This window comes from Zeus faber (genome assembly GCF_960531495.2).
Source record: "Zeus faber genome assembly, chromosome: 18".
Taxonomy (NCBI): domain Eukaryota; kingdom Metazoa; phylum Chordata; class Actinopteri; order Zeiformes; family Zeidae; genus Zeus; species Zeus faber.
This window is the reverse complement of record NC_137210.1, coordinates 19,137,600-19,162,311: the sequence shown is the minus strand read 5'-3', so window position 1 is coordinate 19,162,311 and position 24,712 is coordinate 19,137,600. Positions and strand designations below refer to the sequence as shown.

General features: G+C 47.5%; 2 protein-coding genes across 3 annotated transcripts; both read left to right on the top strand.

The window, feature by feature from the left end:
• Positions 1-1,946: 1,946 nt before the first annotated feature.
• map3k13 (mitogen-activated protein kinase kinase kinase 13) lies at positions 1,947-10,012 on the top strand (the record flags this gene model as incomplete). Of its 2 annotated transcripts, none has more annotated exons than XM_080018677.1 (13): positions 1,947-2,592; positions 4,016-4,199; positions 4,456-4,647; positions 5,409-5,567; positions 5,780-5,938; positions 6,164-6,272; positions 6,393-6,502; positions 6,585-6,701; positions 7,387-7,530; positions 7,840-8,605; positions 8,691-8,758; positions 8,904-9,195; positions 9,911-10,012. In XM_080018677.1, the coding sequence occupies 13 exons, from the start codon at positions 1,947-1,949 to the stop codon at positions 10,010-10,012; spliced, it is 3,048 nt and encodes a 1,015-aa protein (XP_079874803.1). The 2 variants fall into 2 exon arrangements, with proteins under 2 accessions (XP_079874803.1, XP_079874802.1); XM_080018676.1 differs by having other exon boundaries at positions 8,688-8,758.
• A 4,556-nt stretch (positions 10,013-14,568) lies between these two features.
• Positions 14,569-24,654, top strand: pfkla (phosphofructokinase, liver a). Its single transcript, XM_080019006.1, has 22 exons — positions 14,569-14,790; positions 15,547-15,620; positions 15,755-15,832; positions 16,634-16,823; positions 17,491-17,656; positions 18,710-18,754; positions 18,852-18,960; positions 19,628-19,723; positions 20,127-20,219; positions 20,366-20,491; positions 20,605-20,669; positions 20,813-20,876; positions 21,227-21,373; positions 21,479-21,549; positions 21,964-22,051; positions 22,145-22,297; positions 22,682-22,846; positions 23,241-23,302; positions 23,472-23,583; positions 23,712-23,811; positions 23,925-24,030; positions 24,146-24,654. Exons 1-22 carry the CDS (start codon positions 14,706-14,708, stop codon positions 24,291-24,293), a joined length of 2,343 nt encoding a protein of 780 aa, XP_079875132.1. The 5' UTR covers positions 14,569-14,705; the 3' UTR covers positions 24,294-24,654.
• Positions 24,655-24,712: the final 58 nt, after the last annotated feature.

Genomic DNA, 24,712 nt, shown 5'->3' with positions numbered 1-24,712 from the left:
TTATGGCAGCACAAGATCTTATCAATCGAAGCTATAGGAGCTTGCAGTGATAGGAGTTATGAGTCAAAAGATCTGGCGGTGAGCAGCTTTGATTAGTTTAGATTAATATTATTATTACTTATTTAAACTATGAAGTGTCCCTGGTATCAAAAAAGCCATCCACACGTCACAAGGTGCATCACAAGTTGTCGCTGCTTTCGCAAGGTCGCGCCAGTTGAAAACAATGAGCTCTTCAGAGCGGTACAGTTTTTACCGTAATAGAATGAAAAGGGGTTTGAGACTTCCAACTCATAACTTCTTCCTTCCTTCCTTCGGAGGCAATGTCATTGGATTTTCGTGCTGTTCAGTCATTTCATCTACAGTTTTATTTTTGCCATTTGCCATTAAAGTAAAAAGTAAACACGTTCTCATATTAGCATGCTCTGATCACAGGATGGACAATCCATTAGTGTAGAAGTTGGGTGTATGGACGCATTTAATTGAAATCTGAACCTGTTGCAGCTGTATACATCACTCAAGGGCTGGGCGATATGTTGATTTAATATTGATATTGTGATATGAGACTAGATATCATTTGGAATTTTCATATTGGAATCATGATGTCAGAATGAATGTGGAATCAGAATGAATGTTGTCTTTTCCTGGTCTTAAAGGATGAATTATAATAAAGCAATGCAGTTTTCTGAATTCCATAGACTGTTCTAGTCAATGCCTCAACCTACTTCATCATATTATCCACATCAATAATGATTGCCTCTCGTGTCGAAATATCTTTTGAAAGCACCAATGGTCATCCCCCAAAAAATGTCAAATTATCCATATCGAGGTATTGGTAAAAAATATTTTGATATTTGCTTTTGTTAAAAGTCGTCCAGCCCTACATGCCTCTCTTGAATCATAGTGCCCTGTAAGAGTCAGCGGCCACACCAGGTTAAGAAAGGTCCAAAGTAGCATTTTAGATCAACCTATCATCCCCTCTCGCAGTATCCCAGTAATTCAGGGCGGGTTGGTGACAACATGTTGGCGGCAACACGTTACTCTGTGACCCCCCGTGTGTTTAGACGCCACAATAATTCCCTTTTTTGGGAGGCTGCTTTCCTGTCCCCTGGTCCAGCGATGGCTTGCGTAACAGTGGCAGGCAGATTAGAACGCTATGGATTTTCTCTCCTGGTGGGTCAGGGATGGCAGAGCACCTAGTGTGTGCTCTGTGCGTCGCCCTGCAGGGCCAGCAACGGCTGCCGCCCCGTCCCGTCTAGCTCTGCAGCGGTAACGGGCGGTGTGTGCCAGATGTTTCACTCTCAGCACTCCTAATACGCAGCCATGCTTTTAATCCCTGCTACCGCCGCTGCCACAAACGCTTCACAACGCAAACGCAGTTGAAACTCGGGTGGGTGTGTGTGTGTGTGTGTTTGTGTGCATCTGTGTGTGCAACCGTTTACTCAGAATCACAATATTTATATCTCTTCTGTGTCGTCTCCCATTCATCAGCTCGGATTCTTGTGCGGACAACGTGTTGTTGTGTTCCGGTTTTTCTGTTTCTTCCCCTGCGCTCTCTCTCTCTCTCTCGCTCTCTCTCTGTCTCTCTCTCTCTCTCTCTCTCTCCTCCCCCTTGCTGCAGAGTTGGTGCTGTATGGTTAAAAATAATCATCATTAATGTAAGCTCTCCAAATCCCCAGATCTATGAGAGGAAATGAAGGGATTGAGTTTCTCTTTGTTGGAGCAACGGCTAGCCGCGGTGTGTGCATGTTTTTGTCAGGGTCGTCTGCAATCCACCTAATGGATTCAACAGTGAATTCTGCTTTAATCTGCGTTCCACAATTGATTTGCACTGTGCTCGAAGTTAATCTCTCTTTCTCTCTTCTATCTGCCTTCTACAGGTGATTTCTGACACTCTGATTTAAGGCCGTGTTTAGAACCACACCCAGCTCATCCGCACTGGGCAGCCCATGCACACGCACGGCACCATGGGTAGCTCCCCCGAGGTGCTCTCCTGGACTTCCTGCCCCAGCCTGCTGGTGGGCAAACTGAAGGAGGAGCTAAAACTCACTGTGGTCGGAGACGCTGCGAAGAAGTCCAACGCGCCAAACTCTCAGACGCAGTCTCCGCAAGCCCCCACCTGTGCCCTGCCCCCTCAGATTATCACGGACCTCGCCCCTCCCACACACCTTCCCGTACCCCTACAGACACTGCAGCCCCCCGGCCAGGACGAGGACTCGGCCCTGGGGGTCACGAGCCCCCCTAACACTGCCCTAAGCGTGGACTCGACGCGGAGCGAGGGCGGTCACTTTGACAACAGCGTGCTTCAGCTCCAGGAGCAGGAGGAGGCCGTGTCGCCGGCGTCCTGCGACCACGGCGGGTGCGGCAGCGGCGGGGAGGAGCACATCGGCGAGGGGGACTCCCCCGTGGACCACAACGGAGGGGACCGGCATCACCACCACCACCACCACCACCACCCCGACGACATCAAGCTGCACTTCCACAGGGCGGGGCCCGGATCCGGAGGCTTCCTGGAGGGGCTGTTTGGCTGTCTGCGGCCGGTCTGGAACATCATCGGGAAGACGTACTCGACGGAATACAAGCTGCAACAGCAAGGTTAGCGTCACTGCTCCGTCTCCACTTGGCACGGCTTCCGCTAGACAGATGCACCGTGTGGTCGGTGCTAATCATCTTGCCCCTTGAAGGCCGCTCACATATCAACCTCAGTTGCCTCTCCCCTTTCTGCCGATGTACTCCGAAACCGTAATTGAATAGCACTTCCCTGGTGGAGCGTACGGCTGCTTTGAGTGGATTTCCACAGCTGTCGTTTCGAATTGAGGTCGGGCTAAAGGTGAGGCTCCACTCCCTCCACGGCCACCAGGACGAGCAGGACAGTTGGTACAGACTATTAAGTTATGGTCGCTCTGTACCGGGGTCTGGTGTTGTCTTTGGTCAACGGACACACTGGGGTCCGCCAATAGGGCGGGTCGGCATTCAGTAGCATAGCAACACCTCCACAGTTGTTCCATAATCACATACCAGGGATGGAACATGATTCAGTGTGGGAACGTAGAAAGCATTTAAACAAATGAGGCACAGCCAAGCATGCCAAGTGTGATTTTGTGTTGACCTCTGTCCCAGGTTTGAAATGGCTTAAGACTAATAGGATGTCAAACTTTGAATGAGCCACAGGATTTTAAAATTTTTTGATCGTAATGCATTTTGTCCTTCAAATCCATGACAACTTACCTTGACCTAAGGCCCAGGGTGTGTGCAGATGTTCTCGTCCTTAGCTCATATTTTAGTTGTGACATTTGGTAAAATGAAGACTCTCCCTTGCACTTGCTGATGCTCAGTGTTTAAAAACGACATTGTACAGATAGGGAATATTTTTTTTTTTGCAATCCACAGGGCGTTTTCTGACTGCAAAGCCTAATGCTTAGCGCTGAAGTCAGTGAGTTGACCAGCTGGACTTGTGTCCATGTCAGATATGGAAATGAAAGAATGTTTGCTCGTTTATTACATCACTGTAGGGTTCACAACACAACATGAAAAGAACACAGAAACGCTTGTATTAATCACGTCTGTGGCCAGGACAGCTGAATAACCTAATCATACCTACATTAATTACAGAACCCGTTAAATAAAACGCGATGGTAGCCCTGTCGGCAAAGGTTTCCTAGTTCACCTGAGCTCAGGCTTAATAGCACAATGTAGATTGATGTCATTTGTTGAGCCCATGCAACATCTTTGACTTGCTTTTTCTTATTAAATCAGGAAATCAAATTGTATTTAAATCATCATTTAGCAGATGCTTTTGTCCAAAGTGACTTACAGTTATTCATGCCCTTCAGACGCAGCCATCGGGAGCAATTAGTGGTTAGGTGTCTCGCTCGAGGACACTTAGCAGGAGGAGCCGGGGATCGAACCAGTAGAGTTTAGAACGTCCAAAAAGCATTACATTAATATAGATTAGTGTAAAAACCCATCTCATCTGAGGGAATGAGCTTTCTCACGGCTTGTGTGCGTGTGCGTCCAGACATGTGGGAGGTTCCTTTCGAGGAGATCTCGGAGCTGCAGTGGCTGGGCAGCGGGGCGCAGGGGGCCGTCTTCCTCGGCAAGTTCCACTCCGAGGAGGTGGCCATCAAGAAGGTGCGCGAGCAGAAGGAGACGGACATTAAACACTTGAGAAAGCTCAAGCACCCCAACATCATTGGCTTCAAGTAAGACTACAACCATTTTGTACATTACACAGCCGGTCGTCGTGTTGTGCGGGATGTTGCTCAGTATAGTTCAGAAAGAGATATTGATATAATTTGGGGAATAAATGATCTGTTTGGGATACATTGACATACATACACGGTGTACCATGGACGGTTAGCTGAACTAGGACCAAACCTTTCAGTCCAGTAAACGGAATGCACGTTTGGCAGCTACTGTTGTATTCGTTGTTATGATTCATTTCTCCCCGTGTCCCAGGGGCGTGTGCACCCAGGCCCCGTGCTACTGCATCATCATGGAGTACTGCGCTCAGGGCCAGCTGTACGAGGTCCTGCGGGCCGGGCGCAAGGTCACGCCCGGGCTGCTGGTGGACTGGGCCTCGGGCATTGCCAGCGGCATGAACTACCTCCACCTCCACAAGATCATCCACAGAGACCTCAAGTCTCCCAAGTGAGTGACCTCTATTTGTGTGAGGATGTATTCATTTATATAATTAGCATTGTCTGATTTTTTTTTTTTTATAATATTGAAATGATTACATAAACAATCAAGTTTTATAAAACCGCTATTAACATTGAACAAACCCACCGTACAACTACCTCGAGGCCCCTTTCTCCCGCGTGGATTTCGCTGCAGCAGCCACTGGGAGCTGTGATTTAAAACTTTTCCCTCTCTGCCAAGTAGCAAAGATGCTGTTTGTGGTTGTTTCCTAGACAACAGCGATGACAACAAGTCAGCTCAGTGACTCCTCATTCGTCCTATTATTAGCAGGAATGTCATTTTCATCAGTTTCGACGTGGCCGTATCCCGGAAGCCTTAATGGAGGACTAAGACACAGCGTCCTGTCTCCTCCTGTGCAGCCGCCGCCTCTCGCTGTAGCCCGGTTCCTCTAATCAATATCATTATACCGCAGCAGCGCTCAACGCTGTGTTAGTCAGCACAACCATGTGGAGGCTGAATCTGCTGGAAAGGTCACACTCCTGCATCGGATGAGTCAGACACAGAGTGGAGTTTTTACTCTCTGCGATCGTATTCCAAACCTGGCTTTTAGAACATTTCACAGCTTGAAAGCCACTTGACAAATTTATCAGTACAGTTTACACTGTACACTGTATATACACTGTACGCTGACAAATGTGTCGTGTCCATGGTAACGTTTTATTCCAAGGCGGGTGAAAATACTGAATGTATTTTGTGCTTATTTATTTCAGTGTTTTGGTGACCCACAACGACACTGTGAAAATCTCAGACTTTGGAACGTCCAAAGAGCTCAGTGACAAAAGTACAAAGATGTCGTTTGCGGGGACGGTGGCTTGGATGGCGCCGGAAGTGATCAGAAATGAACCCGTGTCCGAGAAAGTCGACATCTGGTGTGTGCGATCGTCCATTCAGTTGCCCGAAACTGCAATAACAAACTACAATACCAACACCTGCTGTGCAAGCTTTTTTATTTAAAGTATTTAGTAAAATAAAGGGCACTCTAGTATCATGGTCAAAGTTTGGACTTGGAAAGGTTGATCTTGTTAAAGTAACAGAACTGTGAAAACCTCACCACAAGTCTCACCATATTCTTGCCGTGCAGGTCCTTTGGAGTTGTCTTATGGGAGCTTCTAACCGGCGAAATCCCCTACAAAGATGTCGACTCCTCAGCCATCATCTGGGGCGTTGGGAGTAACAGCCTCCACCTGCCTGTCCCTTCCACCTGCCCTGACGGCTTCAAAATCCTCATGAAACAAACATGGTGGGTTCCCCGCTGGTGAAGTGTAGATGTGTGTGCCCGTTTCCACACACGGTGTAAGGACCTCATTTACCTCTTTGTCGAAGTCGGACCTGTAAAATGTGCTTGTGTTCACACGTCATAGACAACAAAAAATGTGAATTATTCCACAAAGGCTTATTTAAAGTGACTGGTTCCTTACCCACATCTCCACACATTCTTTTCCCTCGTGTCCGCCTCTCCTCCCAGGCAAGGCAAGCCTCGGAATAGACCGTCGTTTCGGCAAATCCTGCTCCACCTGGACATCGCCTCGGCTGACATCCTCGGGGCGCCTCAGGAGACGTACTTCAAGTCTCAGGTCTTGGTCCGCGACACAGACACAAACACAAACGGCCTGTCCCGGCTACGGACGAGCTTTCGGTGCGTTCGGGATTTGCGTCTGACCGTGTGTGTGTGTCCGTGTGCGTGTGAACGGCAGGCCGAGTGGAGGGAGGAGGTCAAGAAGCACTTTGAGAAGATCAAAAGCGAAGGCACCTGCATCCACCGGCTGGACGAGGAGCTCATCCGACGCAGGAGGGACGAGCTCAGGTACGCTCCGGGGCGGGGGAAAAAAAAAATGATATTCTTCCGTCATCACGCATAGCTCATTTTCAAGCTTCCCTCTCCCCAGACACGCTCTGGACATCAGGGAGCACTACGAGAGGAAGCTGGAGAGAGCCAACAACCTCTACATGGAGCTGAGTGCCATCATGCTGCAGCTGGAGGTCCGGGAGAAGGAGCTGATGAAGTATGTGGTGGGGTGGGGTGGGGTGGGGTGGGGGGACTCTCTGTGTTATGCTGCTCCACTTCTTTGCATCCCTCCCTTGTTTTCCTTCTCCCTGGTTGTTTGTCAGTATCCCATTATTTTCCCAGAGGCAGCAGACCATTATATATATTATATTATATCGCAGTTCCACGGAGCGCCGCTGATTACTGTGATTAAAACTCCCAAGGCCGAAGCGACCAAAGGATGTTTGGATTTTGGGTCGGACTGCAGTGTTGCCCCGTTGCGCCTTCATAACACAGCAGTGAATAATTTTGCGACTATTTTGGGTGACTTTGTATTTCGCGGAACAATAGGTTACTTTCCGCGAGTTGCACGGGGGGCCTATTCTGAGACGTGTTCACACTTTTGGAGTCAGCTACCTAGACTGCAAGACTCTACGTATGCTGCCCAGACAACATACGGGTTGTCTCAGAAGACGTTATAATGAGTTTTCCCCTTTGTTACCTGACCTATATTTTCCCCCGCCCAAACAACAGATTTTCCCTTTCTTCTGATATATCTTTGGTGCATTATATAAACCAGAGTGTTTCATGCATATTCAATTCATGTAAACAGGGTTTCCCTTTGCCTACGCTATGAAACAGGCCCTGATTTTCCGTTGTGGTCTCATCTCCGTACTGATCCTGTCATTACCTTCCCCCCACAGGAGGGAGCAGGTGGTGGAGAAGAAGTATCCGGGGAACTATAAGCGGCACTTGGTCCGACCTATTGTCAGGCCCAATGCTGTGGAGAAGCTCATCAAGAAAAAAGGAAGCATGTCCCACAAGCCCGGGATGCCCCCCACCAAAAGGTCTGATCCCTGGAATTATATGTGCATTGAACAGATTTACATTAGAAGGCCTACAGATATCTATAGGAGAAGAAAGTACAGTATAAATACAGTGGAAACACAGTAATTCCTTGTTGTATTCACAGGGTCAGCATTGACAGGTTCATCAAGATAGGATTTACATACACTCTGCGCACTAATCCGTCCAGTAATTGGGAGTCTTTAGAAATATCACGAGGGACCACTGCTTTCTAAACATGCAATAATGTGTCTATAAGGTCAACAGGAGAAAAATCCTTGTTGTTAACATCAGCGGATGTATTCCTCCAGGCCGGACCTCCTTCGTTCCGATGGAATCCCCAGCGTCGATCCACTTCCCTCCCCGTCGCCGCTCTCTGGCAGCCCCAAGGTGTCCACGCCTCCCGGGAAGGCCCGCTACCGCAGCAAGCCTCGGCACCGTCGTGCCAACAGCAAGGGAAGTCACAACGAGTTCCCCGGGGTGCTCAAGCTCAGTGCCGGGGCGGCAGAAGAGACCCAGCCTCTGCAGGAGCAGCAGTACCGCCACCACTACCACCACCACCACCCACCACCAGAGGGCCCCCTGCTGCCCTTGAAGGGCCGCGAGGAGGCCGTCGTCAACTGTGCCAACAACCTTCGCTACTTCGGCCCGGCGGCCGCTCTCCGCAGCCCTCAGACGGACCACCTGCAGCGCCGCGTCTCCGGCTCCAGCCCGGACATCATCTCCACCGCCGTGGACGCCGACTCCCGCCAGTGGACCACGTCCACCTGCTCCGGACCCGCTCCGGGTACCGTTGCGGGGTCTCTTTGCCCGTGCTGCCAGGCCCATCCCTTCCCGGGCTGCATGCAATGCCAGGAAACCCCCCCGGCCTCCAGCCACCCGGAGCTACCCCACTACTCGCTGCTGAGCACCCATGAGGCGACCCCACTGCCCCCGCTGGTGGTGCCGAGCAGAGTGCCTAACCCTTCCTCCGACGGGGAGGCTGCAAAGAAGGCAGCGCCGCAGGAGCAGGAGGCGTCGCCACATACCCACACGCTGCCCTCCGGACTCCCCCGCACACTCAGGCCGCTCAGAAAGGTGAGTAAAGCAGGTGTCTGCGTGGGGAGGTGAAAGGTTGATGATGAATTAGCCGTGAACAATATATGTTTTTTTCTCCCAGGGCGGAGATGAGTCCTCCGAAGAGGAAGAGGGGGAGGTGGACAGCGAGGTGGAGTTTCCAAGGAGACCGAGGTAAAAACGACTAAATTTGATGCTCGCTATCTCGTGTCAGGGCCGGGGTGTTATATCAGGGGGACATCAGACGTAACTCATAAGAGGTTGGGTCATCAAACATTACTCCCTCCGTTGTTGCTCCGCCTCCTCGCTTTCCCCGCAGGCCTCACCGCTGCATGAGCAGCTTCCAGTCCTACTCCACCTTCAGCTCGGAGAACCTGTCGGTGTCCGACGGCGAGGAGGGCAACACCAGCGACCACTCCCACAGCGGGCCCCTCGAGCGGCTGAGCGCCAGCCAGGAGGAGCACCTGGACGAGCTGCTGTCGCACACGCCCGACATCCCCATCGACATCTCCACGCAGTCGGACGGGCTGTCCGACAAGGAGTGCGCCGTCCGCAGGGTCAAAACCCAGATCTCTCTGGGGAAACTGTGCTCCGACGAGCACAGCTACGAGGTCAGTGTTCCCCACATTTTTTTGATGCACATATAACATTTTGATATAATGTCTATATGTACACACAGACAATTACCAACACTCATATTAAAGTAACATAATAGTACTGAAAATAACCTGTAACAACTTATTAATAGACCACATCCATTTTAATGCAATCCAGTGTATGCTCCATGTATATAACTTAGAGGTAGAAGAGGTACTGTACTGTGCACTAGATCATGTTTTAGAGATGTAAACACTGAAACACACCAGCCCTGGGCATAAAATGTAATGTTTCTTTACAAATGTGGTCAAATTTGCATTAAGACATTAAGTGTGACTCAGCAGTGCCATCTTCTGGTTGAAATCGGCACAAAGCTTGCAGGAAGGACGCTACGTCCCAAAAAAAAAAAAAAAAAGAATGTTCAAACTTTTCGGAATTGAGACACACCTTCTCCTCCCTCCCACTCCTTCTCCCACTCGCTTCTTGGCATTTTTCTGAATCAGGCAGTGGCCTCAAACCAGAATGTGAAATTTCTCTTTAACTCTTACTCTGTGACTCTGTTGACATTACTTTTTTCGGCCGCCGACGGGTGTGCCCATTCTTAATAACTTTGAATAAAAGCGGAAAATACCAATGCCGTCCGGGAGCCTGATGTAACGTCACGTTGTTAATAATGACTGAGCTGTGACACTAACATCCCTCATGTCTTGTTTTCTGAATTGCGATCAGAATCCACTGCAGTTCGGTGACTCCGACTGCGACTCATCGGAGGCGGAATGCTCCGACGCCACCATCAGGAACAACAAACCCGGGCCGCCCTCCTCCTGGTGAAAACTGACCCGGGCACCGCTCTCTCTTTTCCTTTCTGCCTGGAGGCCATCATGTCCCATTCAGTCATGAGAAAAAATAAAGAAATCAGCAATAATAGGATGGCAATGTAAACAAAGAGCAACTCTGAGAAAACGTCCAATGCAATGGATCCCAGCCACCCCCACCCCCACCTCCATCACTCTCTCATACTGTTCATGTCCCGCCCCCGTTGGTGACCGGCGTCCAGGCAAAACTATGGCAGGGATCCCCCCTCTCGAATGGTATTGTACATTAAATAGTGTAACATTCATATTTTATTTTTGTCTGAGTTTTGAGGAAAATAAAAAAAAAACAGGAACTTCTGTACATTTTCCCAAACAATCAAAAAGCGATATCGAAGAAAACGAAGAGCGGGACCGATCAAAAAAAAAAAAAAAAGCCACCCCGCGAAAGCCGAGCACGGGCTGCGGACGATCAGAACGACGGGGCGACGACGCGGCGGGAGGCGGACGGACGGCGCGCGGCGCGGATCCACCGGAGAGCGACGGCTCAGCGCCGCTGGGAGGGAGGGGGGGGGGGGTCACCCGACTGACGGCGATCAGACGTGTCACCGCCGGCGTTCCGATCCGGGGAAAGCAGGAGGGCCCCGGCCACCGCGAAACATATTACCCCCATCCGGGGCCCCGCCCATCAGCCCTGTCTCTGCGACGGCTTCGGTTACGTCTTGCTTGATCGTGAGTTTACAGTTGGGAGCCCCCGGGGGCCCCCTCTCCCCGCCGCAGCACGTGGGGAGTCGGGGGGCCACCCTGAAAACAGTCTTAACACCAGCATGACCGGCCCGCCTTCCCCCTCCCGGGCCACCCCTCCCTCCCCTTACCCCCAACCCCCTGATGTGTCTCGTCATCAGACCCCGCTCCCCCCTCCTCCAGCATGCCTTTTCCGGCTTGCAAACACACCGGCTGCCAGACGACTGCATGAACGGAAAAGCTACTGGAGGAGCTGCAGGAGACGCAAAGCCATCTGACGCAAACAGGAAAAAACAACGTCCTTCCTTCCTTCCCCTCGCCGCTCTGACCCGGCGCCTCCCTCCTCGCCATGGAGACCCGCCGAAGTCGTCGTTGTCATCCATCAGACGCCACGGGGACGTGCCGGAATTATCAGTGTTTATGGACATGAAGCCTTTCCTCTCTCATTTGAAAGGACAGTTTCCAAGTCTTTATCTCAGGATTGTTCTGGAACTGTGAGAAAGCAGACTGGACCAATTATTATTATTATTATTATTATTAGATTGTTATGATTCTGAGTGGCACATATTATGGACCATGCAGGTATGTTTAAAAAAAAAAAGAAAAAGAAAAAAAAAAGTCTTAAGGACAGTTGTCTTGTTAAAACCCTTCACCGTTGTAATCGACATCAATGTTATTTAGTCATGTAGGTTGTCTTAATTTGCTGTAAAAGATGCAGTATTCCTTTTCCGTGAAATCTCCGTGTTCTGAATCATCCTCCATTTGTTTGTTTTTTTGCAGGGTGTTTAACATTCCGTGCCGTACGCGTGACTGCTGCTAGCTGTGCGTTTGATCAAACTGCAGTGTCCAAAAAAAAAAAAAGAACTGACACCTAAATATATTCCTGTCCTGTGATAAATGAGACAGCAATAACGTAGCTTGACGCTCAGGTGGGGGAGGGTCTGCGAGCTCAGGATATGGGTGTCTAGCTGGCTGGACACACCGCAGAGTAACCGGAGGCGGGAGAAAAACCCTCTGTGGCAAACAGCGATCACATACAGTATACTTATATTTTTTAACAGCCCCTTTTTGTGATATTGCCTTTGCTGGTTTTGACGCTCAGGTTTTCAGATTGTTGATTAATAGCAGGAGCAATATATAATGTCATAATGTCTGCTAGATGGCGACAGCTGCAATGAATTGCTTTGCCTTGTATTCCAGAAACCCGCTGGCTTCGTTCCTTCTCTTCAGTGGGCCGTCTCACCTCATCACGGTGGTCGTGGTGATCAACTAATCAGTTTCTAGCAATATTACTTTTTGTTGTCCCCTGCTCTTTGAAAACGGATACTGCATCTTTGGGGGGGGGCCGCGTGCCACACAGACGCTTCTTTTTTTTGTTTGTTCAAAAACAGCCAGTCGTGCTAGATGAAGTGAACGGGATAGGGTCCAAAGTGAAACGTCACGACGTAGATGTGTTCAGAACGGCTGTGACGAAGCAAGGAATATAAGCCAGAGAACCAGCCACGGAGCACCGCCCCAGCTCTTGGTTTTCAAACAACCTCATCTCAGTGTTAGCGACTCCTGTATATGAAACACTCGTTAGCGGTGCGGTCATCGTCCCCGCCCGCCCTTCTCGCGTCATGCGGCCCAGTCCGAGGTTTTATGTCTCTGGTCCGCTGAATGGAGTGGAAGTACGCGGGGAAATCATCTCCAGCTTTATTCCCGCTGTATGGAGCACTTGGGTGTGTATGTAGATCATGAAGCCTGGGTATAACCTGGTTGGTCCAAACAAACATTTTTGTGTATCGTAATCTCGATTTAAAGATGGGAACCGAATTTAACCCTTTTTGCTTGGTATACGCATTACTCAGAATCAGACCGAGCTGGTGATAGCATTGTCCTTCAGGCTAAGTATGATTGTAGATAGGTTTTTATTCTTATTTAATTCTTTTTTTTTTTCTTTGTAGCTGGCCTACATGATTATTGATTTAATTTATTACGAATAACTGCTCTGGTTTAGTGTTGTTTTTTTTTTATTATTTCAGGCAGCTTTATGAATCTTATTTATTGTCTTAAAAAAATTCTCCCAATAAGTATTAACAAAAGGAAGCACAACAAATGGGTAGGGGAGGAGGACAGTATTGTGAGGTAGAAATGTCTCAGACATAGCATTGATTTTTGGCATCTGTTATCTATATACAGTATATTTTCTTTCTATCACCCTGCACATGGGAAGCTATTTAAAGAATAAGCAAGCTTCACTTCCATTCCTTAGCAACATCAAGGGTCCCTGAAGCCTAAAGGACTTTCACAACAGGGTAAACGAGAGAGTTGGTGTCCACAAGCTTGCGATGCAGGTTTTCTGCCAATTCTGCAGCGATCTCTCTCTCTCTCTCTCTCTCTCTCTCTCTCTCTCTCTCTCTCTCTCTCTCTCTCTCTCTCTCTCTCTCTCTCTCTCTCTCTCTCTCTCTCTCTCTCTCTCTCTCTCTCTCTCTCTCTCTCTCTCTCTCTCTCTCTCTCTCTCTCCCTCCCTCCTTCACCTTCTGAACCAAAATACAATGAAGTCACACCCGCGTTTCTGTGAAAGTTTCTCTGACTGTGGACATCAACCCATGTGTACCAAATATCAGTTTCTTTGTTAAACTCATGTTTCCGACCCACCCCCCCCTTTTTTTTCTGGCATTACGATCAACCAATCCAGTCCAGTGTACAGTGTACAGTGCAATGGGTTTATGGAAGAAAACAAATCAGAGCAAAAACAACTGCATGGAATAAACGCTGATGTACTGTACCCAACACTTTGGAGTCCTTGTCTCTTCTCTGTTCGGTGTCGTACTTAAATGTTATTTATAAACAACATAACCGGCCTCTCAAATTAAGCCCTGAGGCGACACGGTTAATTAAAAGTGCCTCCGTTTAGTGCGTGCACAACTGTGAGCGTTGCATATTAAATGTGTATCATATTTACTTGTTTTATTTGAAGTCGTAATCAAACATTATGTTTGGATTCAGAGTAATTTAATCAGTTGTTTAAAGTAAAGTAAAATAATATCAAAAAACTGCTATTTAGTTTGGTCTGTAAGGACACTGTGCACGCTTGATTGTGTGCAGTATGAGTCATGTCACCAGTCAGGAAGCTCTACAATATGAATTATAAATAGTATAGTAGAACATTATCTAAATATGAAATAATGAGAAGGCAAACTTTTCACAAGAAATCCAAAGATTCTAATTCTCAAAACATGTCCAAATGGTATTGAGGACCAGGTAGGTCAAACCAGTCTCCGGTTGTTTCAGTGGAATCAGACATAATCGCAACTTTTTTTTTGGTTGAATGTATATTAAGGTTTCTTCGAAGGCGCTTATAAATGAAATGTATTATTATTGAATTGTATTCATTATTTATGTATGATTTATTCAATGTATTATTATTATATTGAATTCCGAATGTGTATTATACCGTTTATTTTTCGAACTATTTAAAATATCGGAATTTAAAAGATACACTGGCACGTTCATTTCTGTTCTTTAAGTTTTGTTGCTTTCATCTGTAATGTGGGAAAAAACAAAAAAAAACCCATTCGTGACCTTTGCGCTTCACCTCTGGAATCCATGTTGCGCGGACGCAATATAAACCGTGAAGTTGCGGTGGGAGGCGTTTCGCGACGACACGTCTTCCAGGTCGCGGCGGGCGGGCGGCGCTCACCCTGAAACGCGTCCGGCGAGCAGCGCCGCTCTTCCCGCCGGGCGGTCTTGTAAGCGCAAAAAAACGAGCGCCGACGCTGCGTAATCGCTCCATCGGCGGCGTCGGCGTCTCCCGGAGGAGTGGGCGGGGCCGAGGCTCAGGTCGCTGCCAAGCAGGAAAACAGCGGAAGCTCCGCCGCGTCCCGACGATTTACACGAGGAATTAAAGATATATATATATATATATATATATATTTGGGTTTTTTTTTTAATTCGGGGCGGTTCGGTCTTACGGTGCGGCCAAAATGTCTTCCGTGGACCTGGAGAAGCTGAAGATGACCGGGGCGGGTCGAGCCCTGGCAGTGCTGACCAGCGGAGGAGACGCGCAAGGTAGCGGACGTTCGTCACGTTACGTATCGCGGTGTGCCACTGCTCGGCTGTAACCTCGGGTTTCCAAACTCGCGATAACTCAACCGTCGTCTCCAGGGCACCAGCGGCTCGAGTCGATCAGCGCCTCCGCGTTGTCCTGGCGAGCGTTTCCTCAAACGTACCGTTCGGCTGATAACCCTAACCCCTAACCCTAACCCTATCCCTATCCCTATCCCTAACCCTAACCCCTTTTTTTAAAATCAGGGGTCCACCTGGGATTCCACGTCGTCCATCTAAAAAAAAAAAAAAAAGTGACGTGGGAGAGAGAGAGGCCCGCCCTCTCAGACTTGTGTGTACGTGCTTGGCGGCTGAGAGACAGAACCAACGTGGTTTTTTCGTTTTGTTGTTGTTGTTGTTGTTGTTGTTGTTGTCAGAGCCTACTTTGATTCCACTCCCACCCCGCACACCGTGCAACGTGGAGAAAACTGTCCCAGACACACTCCACAGAACCGTCGACGTCACAGCGTGCCCTGTTTGTGCCCCCTCTCCCGTGCGAAATACGGAGCTTACCTGCATGACTCTATTGAGTGAGCGAGAGGTGGACTGTGAACGTCCAAAAATAGGCCCAAAACCCTTGGAGTTAATTAACATTTCTCTCAATCTTTAAAAAAAAAAAAAGGTATTTTCTTAAATTCCCCGATACCCACAGACCCCCTGAATAAACCCTGAATAAACCTTGAATAAACCGAAACTGTTGTTCTAAATGTTGTCGTTTAGGAATGAACGCCGCCGTGCGAGCCGTGACCCGGATGGGCATATATGTTGGAGCCAAGGTCTATCTCATATATGAGGTATCGTTTGCGCTTGTATCAGCGTTATCTTATGATACGCAGTATCCCGACCGTACGAAGAGAAGGAAAAACAAAAAACAAAACCTGTTGACTGATACTGTGTCGCTGAAATAAGTGGCGTTTGTGTTGCCCAGGGCTACCAGGGTCTAGTGGACGGGGGAGACAACATCAAACTGGCTCATTGGCACAGTGTGACCAACATCATCCAGCAGGTTGGTCCCCCTCCCGTTGTCATTCATCCTCCATACGTCCGCTAAAACCACTCACCATGCAGTAAAGTCAATCAAGATTTCACTTTTTCACTTTTTGTCGTTCCTCCTCATTTCTACGACCTGTGCCCGGAACATTTCTTCTTCTCTCCCCTCTGGCGTCTCATTTCACGTCGCCGCTTCCCCTGCCTCTTTAGAACCGCTTGTAACCTGGTAAGGAAGCTCGCCGCATGTGTTGGAGGAGTGACTAGGTGGGGGCACCCGTCATGGGTGCGGGGCGGCGAGTTGCACTGATAGAGAGTGTCTGCCTGTTTCGCATCGCAAGGGCCTTGATCTCGGTATTTGGATGTGTCACAACATGTGTGTGTGCGCCTCCCTCTCTTAGTTTGTTTCCCTGTTTGAGAGCTCGAATTTGAAGCTCCGACGCGCTCGACGTGCTTTTTGGATTGGAGCAAAGCTTTTCTGTGATTGTGGCCGACCTTTATCCAGCAGTGTGTCCATCTCTCCTGCTTGAGGTTTGGTGTGTCTTTACCCCTCACCGGAGCACAGATCCGCCCCTCGCCGATGCATGTGAACCGGTGCTTATAAAACCCATATTCCAAAATGACTCTCTCCTTGTCTAATTATATCCCCTCGCATCTCATCAATGTCCCCCCCCCCCCCCCCTCCGAGCGATCCGACGTTTCACTCGGGGCTTTGAATGAGGAGGTCCGTGTCCGTCCTTTTCGGCGTGACCTTCTGGCTTGACCGCCCGCCGCACCTTCCCTCGGATGGTTCTCTAGTCCTCGCGTCTCTCCCCTCCAGGGCGGGACGGTGATCGGCAGCGCTCGGTGCAAGTCCTTCATGACCCGCGAGGGCCGGCTGGGGGCGGCCTTCAACCTGGTGAAGAGAGGCATCACCAACCTGTGCGTGTGCGGAGGAGACGGCAGCCTCACCGGGGCCAACATCTTCCGCGGCGAGTGGAGCGGCCTGCTGGAGGAGCTGGTGAGCAAAGGTGAGGAGCTCCCGGGGCGAGTTCAGGAGGACATTTTAATCTCTGGCTGCCTTGGAAGTAGGGGTTTACCAAACAGCAGTTCACCACATCCCGTAAGTCATAGATCTAACAGACAGGCAAACCCAGGTAAATTCATTTTTCTGCTCAAGCTTCTGAGGAATTATTTTCCACAACCAAATCAGAAAATTGAATTAAACAGGGTGGCCTTCTGATAATCTACTGTCTACCCGTTCTAGGAATCCTAAAAACGTAATGTAGCTGCATGGAATTCCTATTTCATGTATTTTTTTTTTCTTTTTTCTTTTTTCAAAACCCAGCAGCATCAGTTTTGTATTATCTGATTTAAACAAAGCAGTCAATTAGTGAAAATAATCAAGACGGGGTCTTCAAAATGAGACTGTTATTGTAAGTGAAATTTCAGTCGTGCTCTATTTTGAACATGTGTTTGAACATGTAGTGTAACACAAAGCAAATGAAAACCGAAGTCAACAGTTACGTTTACTACTTTATAGTTACTACTTTGATTGTTAAAACCCTCAAAAACCCGATCATCTGATTGTGCCCATCGTTTGTTTTTGCTTGACGGGTTTTTGTAACCGATGGAGTTTCTTAGCAAGGGACTGTAAGCAACGTTGTAGTTTTAGTGTTTTCTGGGCGGCCCTCGCAGGCAGGATCACAGACACCCTGGCTCGGCAGCATGACCACCTGAACATCGTGGGACTCGTGGGCTCCATCGACAACGACTTCTGCGGCACCGACATGACCATCGGAGCCGATTCTGCCCTGCACCGCATCATGGAGATCATCGACGCCATCACCACCACGGCACAAAGGTCGGGCAGGCTGCCGTTAAAAAAAAACAAACAAACAAAAAAAGCAGAACAACATATGGGTGCAGTGTTGTTGTCAATGAATGACTGTAATTAGGGAAGGACTGATACCGCCTTTTCACTTTCTATTCAGAGTCACAAGTCCATTATTTCTAAAAAGCTTCTCTGTGAAAAAAAAAAAAACGCTTTTCTTTAATCTGACATGTTCAATGGCTCTCTGGAGCAGATATTTGTACCAATACCGTTTTTTGTTATTTTTTCCCCCTGATATCTGCTGCCAGTCCATACCCGAATCTTGTAGTTGTATTGATAAGCATAGATCTTAAAATTTGAGCAATTGGCCGCAGCACACAAGCCCCCACAGGCTAAATGTTGTCTGCATTAATTCGGGACCATCTGCCGTGGTATAAGTAATTCTCCCCATAGTTATTTTCCAGATATTCTGCGTGATGCAACACGCATTAAGGTTATTCAAAATGTGCTAAACAATGACTGCTCTCTCTCTGTGTGTGTGTGTGTGTGTGTGTGTGTGTGTGTGTGTGTGTGTGTGTGTGTGTGTGTGTGTGTGTGTGTGTGTGTGTGTGTGTGTGTGTGTGTGTGTGTGTGTGTGTGTGTGTGTGTGTTGACAAACTGCAAGCACATTGGTGTGACATATTGGTTTATTATTGAATGCACTTTAAGGGTTGCCACGGTTATCAGTGTTAACGGTGTAACACGGTGTTTGGGCGTACACCAATTAGAATACTTGCCCACCGCACCCATCGTCGTTTAAAAAAAAAATAGAAATAAAAGCCATTTTAGTCTGTTTTTACGTATCGGCGCCAAGGTTAATCAAATTTTTAAAAAAAAACCTAGAATTTGTAAAATACTAAGCGTGTTATCAGTCGGACGCTACCAAAGTGAAAGTTGCTTTGCCCCCCCATAAAATGTAACACCGGTGTTCGTCATGAGCTTATTAACCAGTGGGAAAAATTTCCTCATCGTGGCATCCCTAATGCGGTTTGTAATTCAAATATGGAATACAGAATTATTTGTAAGACTCTGCTCCTCCAACAGCCATCAACGTACGTTTGTCCTTGAAGTAATGGGACGCCACTGCGGGTGAGTAAATAAATAGGTTTTTCCTTTGACTTAATATGTGACGGTTCAATAAATACAGACAATTGATTTAATATTTGATTGGCTGCGTGGCCCCTAGGTATCTAGCCTTGGTGTCGGCGCTGGCATCTGGAGCAGACTGGCTCTTCATCCCAGAAGCTCCCCCCCAGGATGGGTGGGAGGACCGCATGTGTGACCGTCTGGAAGGGGTCAGTCCAGGTTTTACATTTAAAGTGGAACGTTTCACTTGGCTCACACAGGGGGGGGGGTGCTTCTTGCGCCGCACAAAGCTATTAGGATTTGATTTTTGACGGGTCCGCCGGGAGCAGTTAGCGGATAAGTCTCTTACTCTTGGGTTATTCAGGTCCCCACACATTATTAGCATCAACGGGAAGTGGGACACCGGCTGAGCACCAAATATAGTTTCTATCTCAATAGTGTCCTTGATGTATGAAATATTTTCTGTGCATGCACATCAATTAACATGGTTACACTTGCAAGTGATTATAATCACTATCTTCTAAAAAAAACTGCTCGCTGTAACCTAGGTGTACATTATATCTGTAACCTAGGTGTACATTATATCTGCGTTTGAAACTGTTATTGAAACGTGAGATAAGGCTAAAATTTGTCCGGTAAAATGAATTATTTTCAGACACCGGACCAAGTTTTACCACAGTTGTGTAAAAGTGCAATTGCACTCAGAAACTGTAGGGGCGCCAAATCCCAAATACCAACAGTAGATAGTGCTGCTTAAAGGAAGGTATGGCCATAGGTGGGATAAGATTTAGAACTTTTTGAGCACATTGACCACCAGGCCAAGCTGTTTGTGTTGAGGTATCCATGTATGTTTGTTGTGTGATGTTGTTTGTACAGAGTCGCAGTAAAGGCTCCAGACTCAACGTCATTATCATGGCAGAAGGAGCCATCGACAGAAACTGCCAGCCCATCACCTCCAGCTACGTTAAGGATGTGAGTGGCTCCTTCAGTGTTGAATTCATCAAAATGTACACCACCAACCTTCTGAATGAGTCTCGTCTCGTCTCTGAGTTGTGTGAATATTGTAGCGGTATTTCCAGCATCAAAGTTTGCTGTTGAGACAAACTCAGTAAAAAATATTAAGAGTTTCACTTTTTGGCTTAGATTAAAATTGATCTAAAAAGGATTCAAATTCCTTTCCCAAATCAAAATGAGCTTGTCAACAACATGCACTGTTAAGTGTGTTCCAGCTGTCTGCGCGGTTCAAAAACAAGTATGAATCCTGGCGTGAACAGATGGATGAAATGCTCATGAACCATGATTCCCAAGTGTTGTTCTGAGTCTTTCTGCTTCCGGTGACCGTCACAAAACGTCCGGCGTCTCCGTGTCTCCGCAGCTGGTGGTGAAGAGGCTCGGCTATGACACCAGAGTGACGGTGCTGGGACACGTCCAGCGAGGAGGAACCCCCTCCGCATTCGACAGAACACTGGTGACTTAAAAAAAAAAAAAAAAACCTTAAAACTGAAACCCTTGTCATGATTTACCGTTGAAATGCTGTTGTCCAGTTTGACAGTTTGATGTCATATTGTGTGTGTGTGTGTGTGTGTGTGTGCGTGCGTGTGCGTGTGCGCGCAGAGCACTAAACTGGGTGTGGAGGCTGTGGTCGCCCTGATGGAAGCCTCTCCAGACACTCCAGCCTGTGTGATTGGCCTGGCGGGGAACCAGGCGGTGCGGCTGCCCCTGATGGAGTGTGTGGAGATGGTGCGACACTTGTCTTGTCTCCACCCTAATTATTCTCAGCAAATATAGTCATAAGGAAGTGTCTCCCTTTTTTCTTTTCATACTCTTTTTTTTTTTCCCCTCTTATTCTGCAGACTAAACTGGTGCAAAAGGCCATGAACGACAAGAGATTTGACGAAGCCGTCAAGCTGCGCGGAGGGTGAGAGTTGATGGCCGTGTGTTTAAAGTAAACATCTTGGACAGTTTCATTACAGAATGGCAAACCCGGCCTTTAAATTGAAGCAAACTCCCCGCCCGCTAAAATGTTATTTATCATCAGAAAATTTGATTTGGTCTTTCTAGGAGCTTCGAGAACAACTGGAACATTTACAAGCTTCTCGCCTTCCAGAAGCCGTCCCAGTCCCAGGTGAGCTGCAGCAGTTGTTCCGTCGTGACGCTTAACATGATTTCAAACTCGTCTGATTGCAATTCTTAAGGACAATTGTGATCATTTTGTAAAATTGTTACGTTCTACAATCTTTTATTTCCACCCAAATTTAAGGGGAATTTGAAGCCGATGTAAGAAATGGAGGAATAGACCCAAGTTTTTACATCCAACTGTTCAATGTCAATAAGGGTGTGTTAAGGTGGATGTGTATTACTACACTATCATCAGCTTATTGTATCATAGTGACATAAAGTCAACGAAGTTAAGTAAAAAAATGATGATTGTTGAATGCAATCAAATGTATAATTGTGAACGGTCTGTATGCTCAGAGTAACCACACCCTGGCTATTCTGAACGTGGGCGCGCCCGCGGCGGGAATGAACGCCGCCGGGCGATCTGCGGTGAGAGTCGCTCTCGCTCATGGACACCAGGTCTACGGCGTCAGCGACGGCTTCCAGGGCCTGGCCAACGGAGCGGTAAGACATCGCTCTTGCCCCGGGCGGTGCGGGGCTGGCGTTATCGGCCGTAGAAACTGTCTGAGGTCCTTGAGAGGTGGTGACGGGGGGGGCGTGTCTCCACAGGTGACTGAGATGTCGTGGCCAAACGTGGCCGGATGGACGGGGCAAGGAGGCTCGCTGCTGGGGACCAAACGGTGAGTGGGGCGGGCTCACCATCACGGCATTTCACTTGACGATCAGTACAAGTGATTGTGATGAACAATTTGATTATCTTTTATGTAAATTTGATGTCATAGTATATCATAGTATAAACCTATAATAGTGTGATAATACACATCCACCTTTATGAAGAACAACCATTTGTTGGCATTGAACGTTGGAACATGAAAATTACATAACATAAAAAAATGTGTGAACTCGGAATTCTATTCACTGCAACATTCCTAACATTGATGAAAACATATGTTTGTAGAATTTCACGGTTTTACAAAGTCAGGCCATTGTGTAGTAATTGTGACAGCTAGACGGTGTCTCCAATGATTTAATCACACTTTCTAGTGTGAGTGTGAGTCCTAACATCACTGTTTCTGAACATCTTTAAAAATTAGAACCCTTCCAAGTAAATTCATGGAGCAGATCGCGGAGACCCTCAGCAAGTACAGCATCTCCGCCCTGCTGGTGATTGGAGGCTTCGAGGTCAGAACCCAATGTTCAGCGTCTTCGCAGCACCAAACCTTTTTGACATTTTTTCATACTTAACGGTTGACGCGGGTCGCCCTGCTTTCACAGGCGTATCAGGGCGTGCTGCAGCTCTACGAGGCCCGGGGTCGTTACGACGCGCTCTGCATCCCCATGTGCGTCATCCCGGCCACCATCAGCAACAACGTTCCTGGCACCGACTTCAGCCTGGGAGCCGACACGGCCGTCAACGCCGCCATGGAGGTAATGCTCAGCAGACGGCCAAGACGCGGTTCGTCTTTGATCAAACGTGGATTAATAGAGCCTGCGCTGCTTTGATATACTGCAGCGGAGTCATAAAACTTCAAATGTTATGAAGTGCTGAATAATCAAACTGGAGCCTGCAGTGTTTATTCTAAGAGAAGCAGAGTACTTAGGGTGGTTTATGATACGGTAGTTGTAACCTAACCACTTGAGCAGGAAGGACACAACTTTTTTTGTGTGATATTATTACTTGAGATTTTATTTTGGAGGATATTAACCATATGATACCACATGTTTCCATGTGTCTGTACGGAAATACTATAAATGAGATTCACCTCATCAAGGTTCTGTTCCATCACCTCATTCGCCGTCTTGACTCCTCAGGGCTGTGACAAGATCAAGCAGTCCGCCTCTGGAACCAAGAGACGTGTGTTTGTGGTGGAAACCATGGGGGGGTTTTGTGGCTATCTGGCAACCTACACCGGTATTGCCGTGGGTGCCGACGCTGCCTACATATACGAAGACCCCTTCAACATACACGACCTGAAGGTGAGACGGAAAGCGAACACAGACAGAAAGCTATAGACAGTTCAACGTCAAATCCTCGGCAACGGTGAGGATGAAGTTGTGGTTGGCGCTCCTGTTTTCCTTACTTTTCTGAGTTTTGTTTTTTTTCGTTATCTTTCCGTCTTCTCTGCTTTGCATGTTCAGCAGAGATGGGTCCGCGAGATAAACAACATCCATCTGTTTCGGTGCCTTTAGGGAAAAGAAAGTAAATTAGCTCGGCACACTTCACTGGTAACCGATGAGAACCTAAAACACATGGTTAATGGCAGTGCCAAATGTTAAAAACCAGACATGTAAGGATTCACTGCGCGGCCTCCTGAACATCACCGTGTTTGTTTTTCCCGGACGCTTTTGAATTCATCCTGCATTTTCGCAGGCCAATGTGGAGCATTTAACAGAGAAGATGAAGAAGGACATCCAGCGTGGTCTTGTACTTAGGTAAACAATCTTTTCAAATAGACTCAATCCACTTCCATATGGCAAGAACTTTTAGAGGTTTTTTTTTTTGTTTTTTTTTTTACTTTTTTATTGCTAATGGTGAATGGAGGTGATAAAACAAGTTAGTTCAACATATATTTAACTACTATTTCATCCTCTTCACCTGCAGGAACGAGAAATGCCATGAGCACTACACCACGGATTTTATCCACAGGCTCTACTCGGCAGAGGGAAAGGGAATCTTCGACTGCAGAGTCAACGTGTTGGGTCACCTGCAGCAGGTAAAATAAGCTCGTCATTAACATGTGAATAAATAAATCTGTGCTTCAATAAAGGTGATATTGATCATATTTATTTATATCAGATATCCTTTATTGCTGCGTCTTTTTTTTTTTTTTTTTTTCTCTAGGGAGGAGCGCCGACCCCCTTTGATAGAAATTTTGCCACAAAGCTTGGAGTGAAGGCTGTGCAGTGGATCTCAGAGAAATTAACTGAAAACTTCCGTCAAGGTAGGGTGATGATAATCACAGTTTATATCAATAAACACTTTGATTTCCTTAGGTCTCATTTAAAAAATTAATCCAAGACGATTAAGGTAAAGTTCACCTTTTCTTTGCTATAGGGCGTGTGTTTGCCAACTCGGCCGACACGGCGTGCGTGCTCGGCCTCAACAGGAAGGTCGTCTCCTTCAGCCCGGTCATTGAACTCAAAGACGTGACAGACTTTGAGTAAGTACAACGTGCACAAGCCACGTGCGCTGTTTTTGGAAATGGTCTCATTCACAGCTTTTGTCGCGTCACAATCTTGCCAACACGAGGGAACGTCCGTCTCTCTCTTTTGCAGGCACCGGATGCCGAAAAAACAGTGGTGGTTCAACCTGCGGCCGATGCTAAAAATGTTGGCCAAGTACCAGACCAGCTTCGATGAGTACGTCCCAGGGGAGATTGAACACGTCACCCGCCGGTCCCTCAGCGTAGATCCTGGATTTTAGAGAGGCTTCCACGCGCTGTCAGTGAACCCTTATCAATCAATCAATCAATCATTCAATCAATCAATCAATCAATCAATCAACCAGTCCTTCATGACCAGTTCTGCATAAACTGCACAAGGGATTTGTGAGTCAGTTAATTATAAAAATGGATTACTTGTGCCCGACAACTTGTGCCCGATCAAGTTCAAATCAGATTTAATACTGAAAGAGTATTAAATAGATGAATGTTAATTAAGTTTTAATTATATGTGTGTCCAGGTGTATAGTTACACAAAAAAAATATTATTATAAGTTGTCATGTTGTATAACTTTTTATTATATGATTTCCTTAAAATGGATGTGTAAGGTAGAGATGGTGTAGGATTTCGTGCAGATATGTGGGCAGCAGCTTGGACAAAAAGCTGACGTTTGGCACCAAG

Bases quoted from the DNA above. Each gene is read 5' to 3' on its own strand.
- pfkla (XM_080019006.1), top strand. From the start codon at position 14,706: ATGTCTTCCGTGGACCTGGAGAAGCTGAAGATGACCGGGGCGGGTCGA. The intron at 18,961-19,627 runs GTCAGTCCAGGT...TTGTTTGTACAG, and splicing joins TGTGTGACCGTCTGGAAGGG to AGTCGCAGTAAAGGCTCCAG. The intron at 24,031-24,145 runs GTAAGTACAACG...TCTCTTTTGCAG, and splicing joins AAAGACGTGACAGACTTTGA to GCACCGGATGCCGAAAAAAC.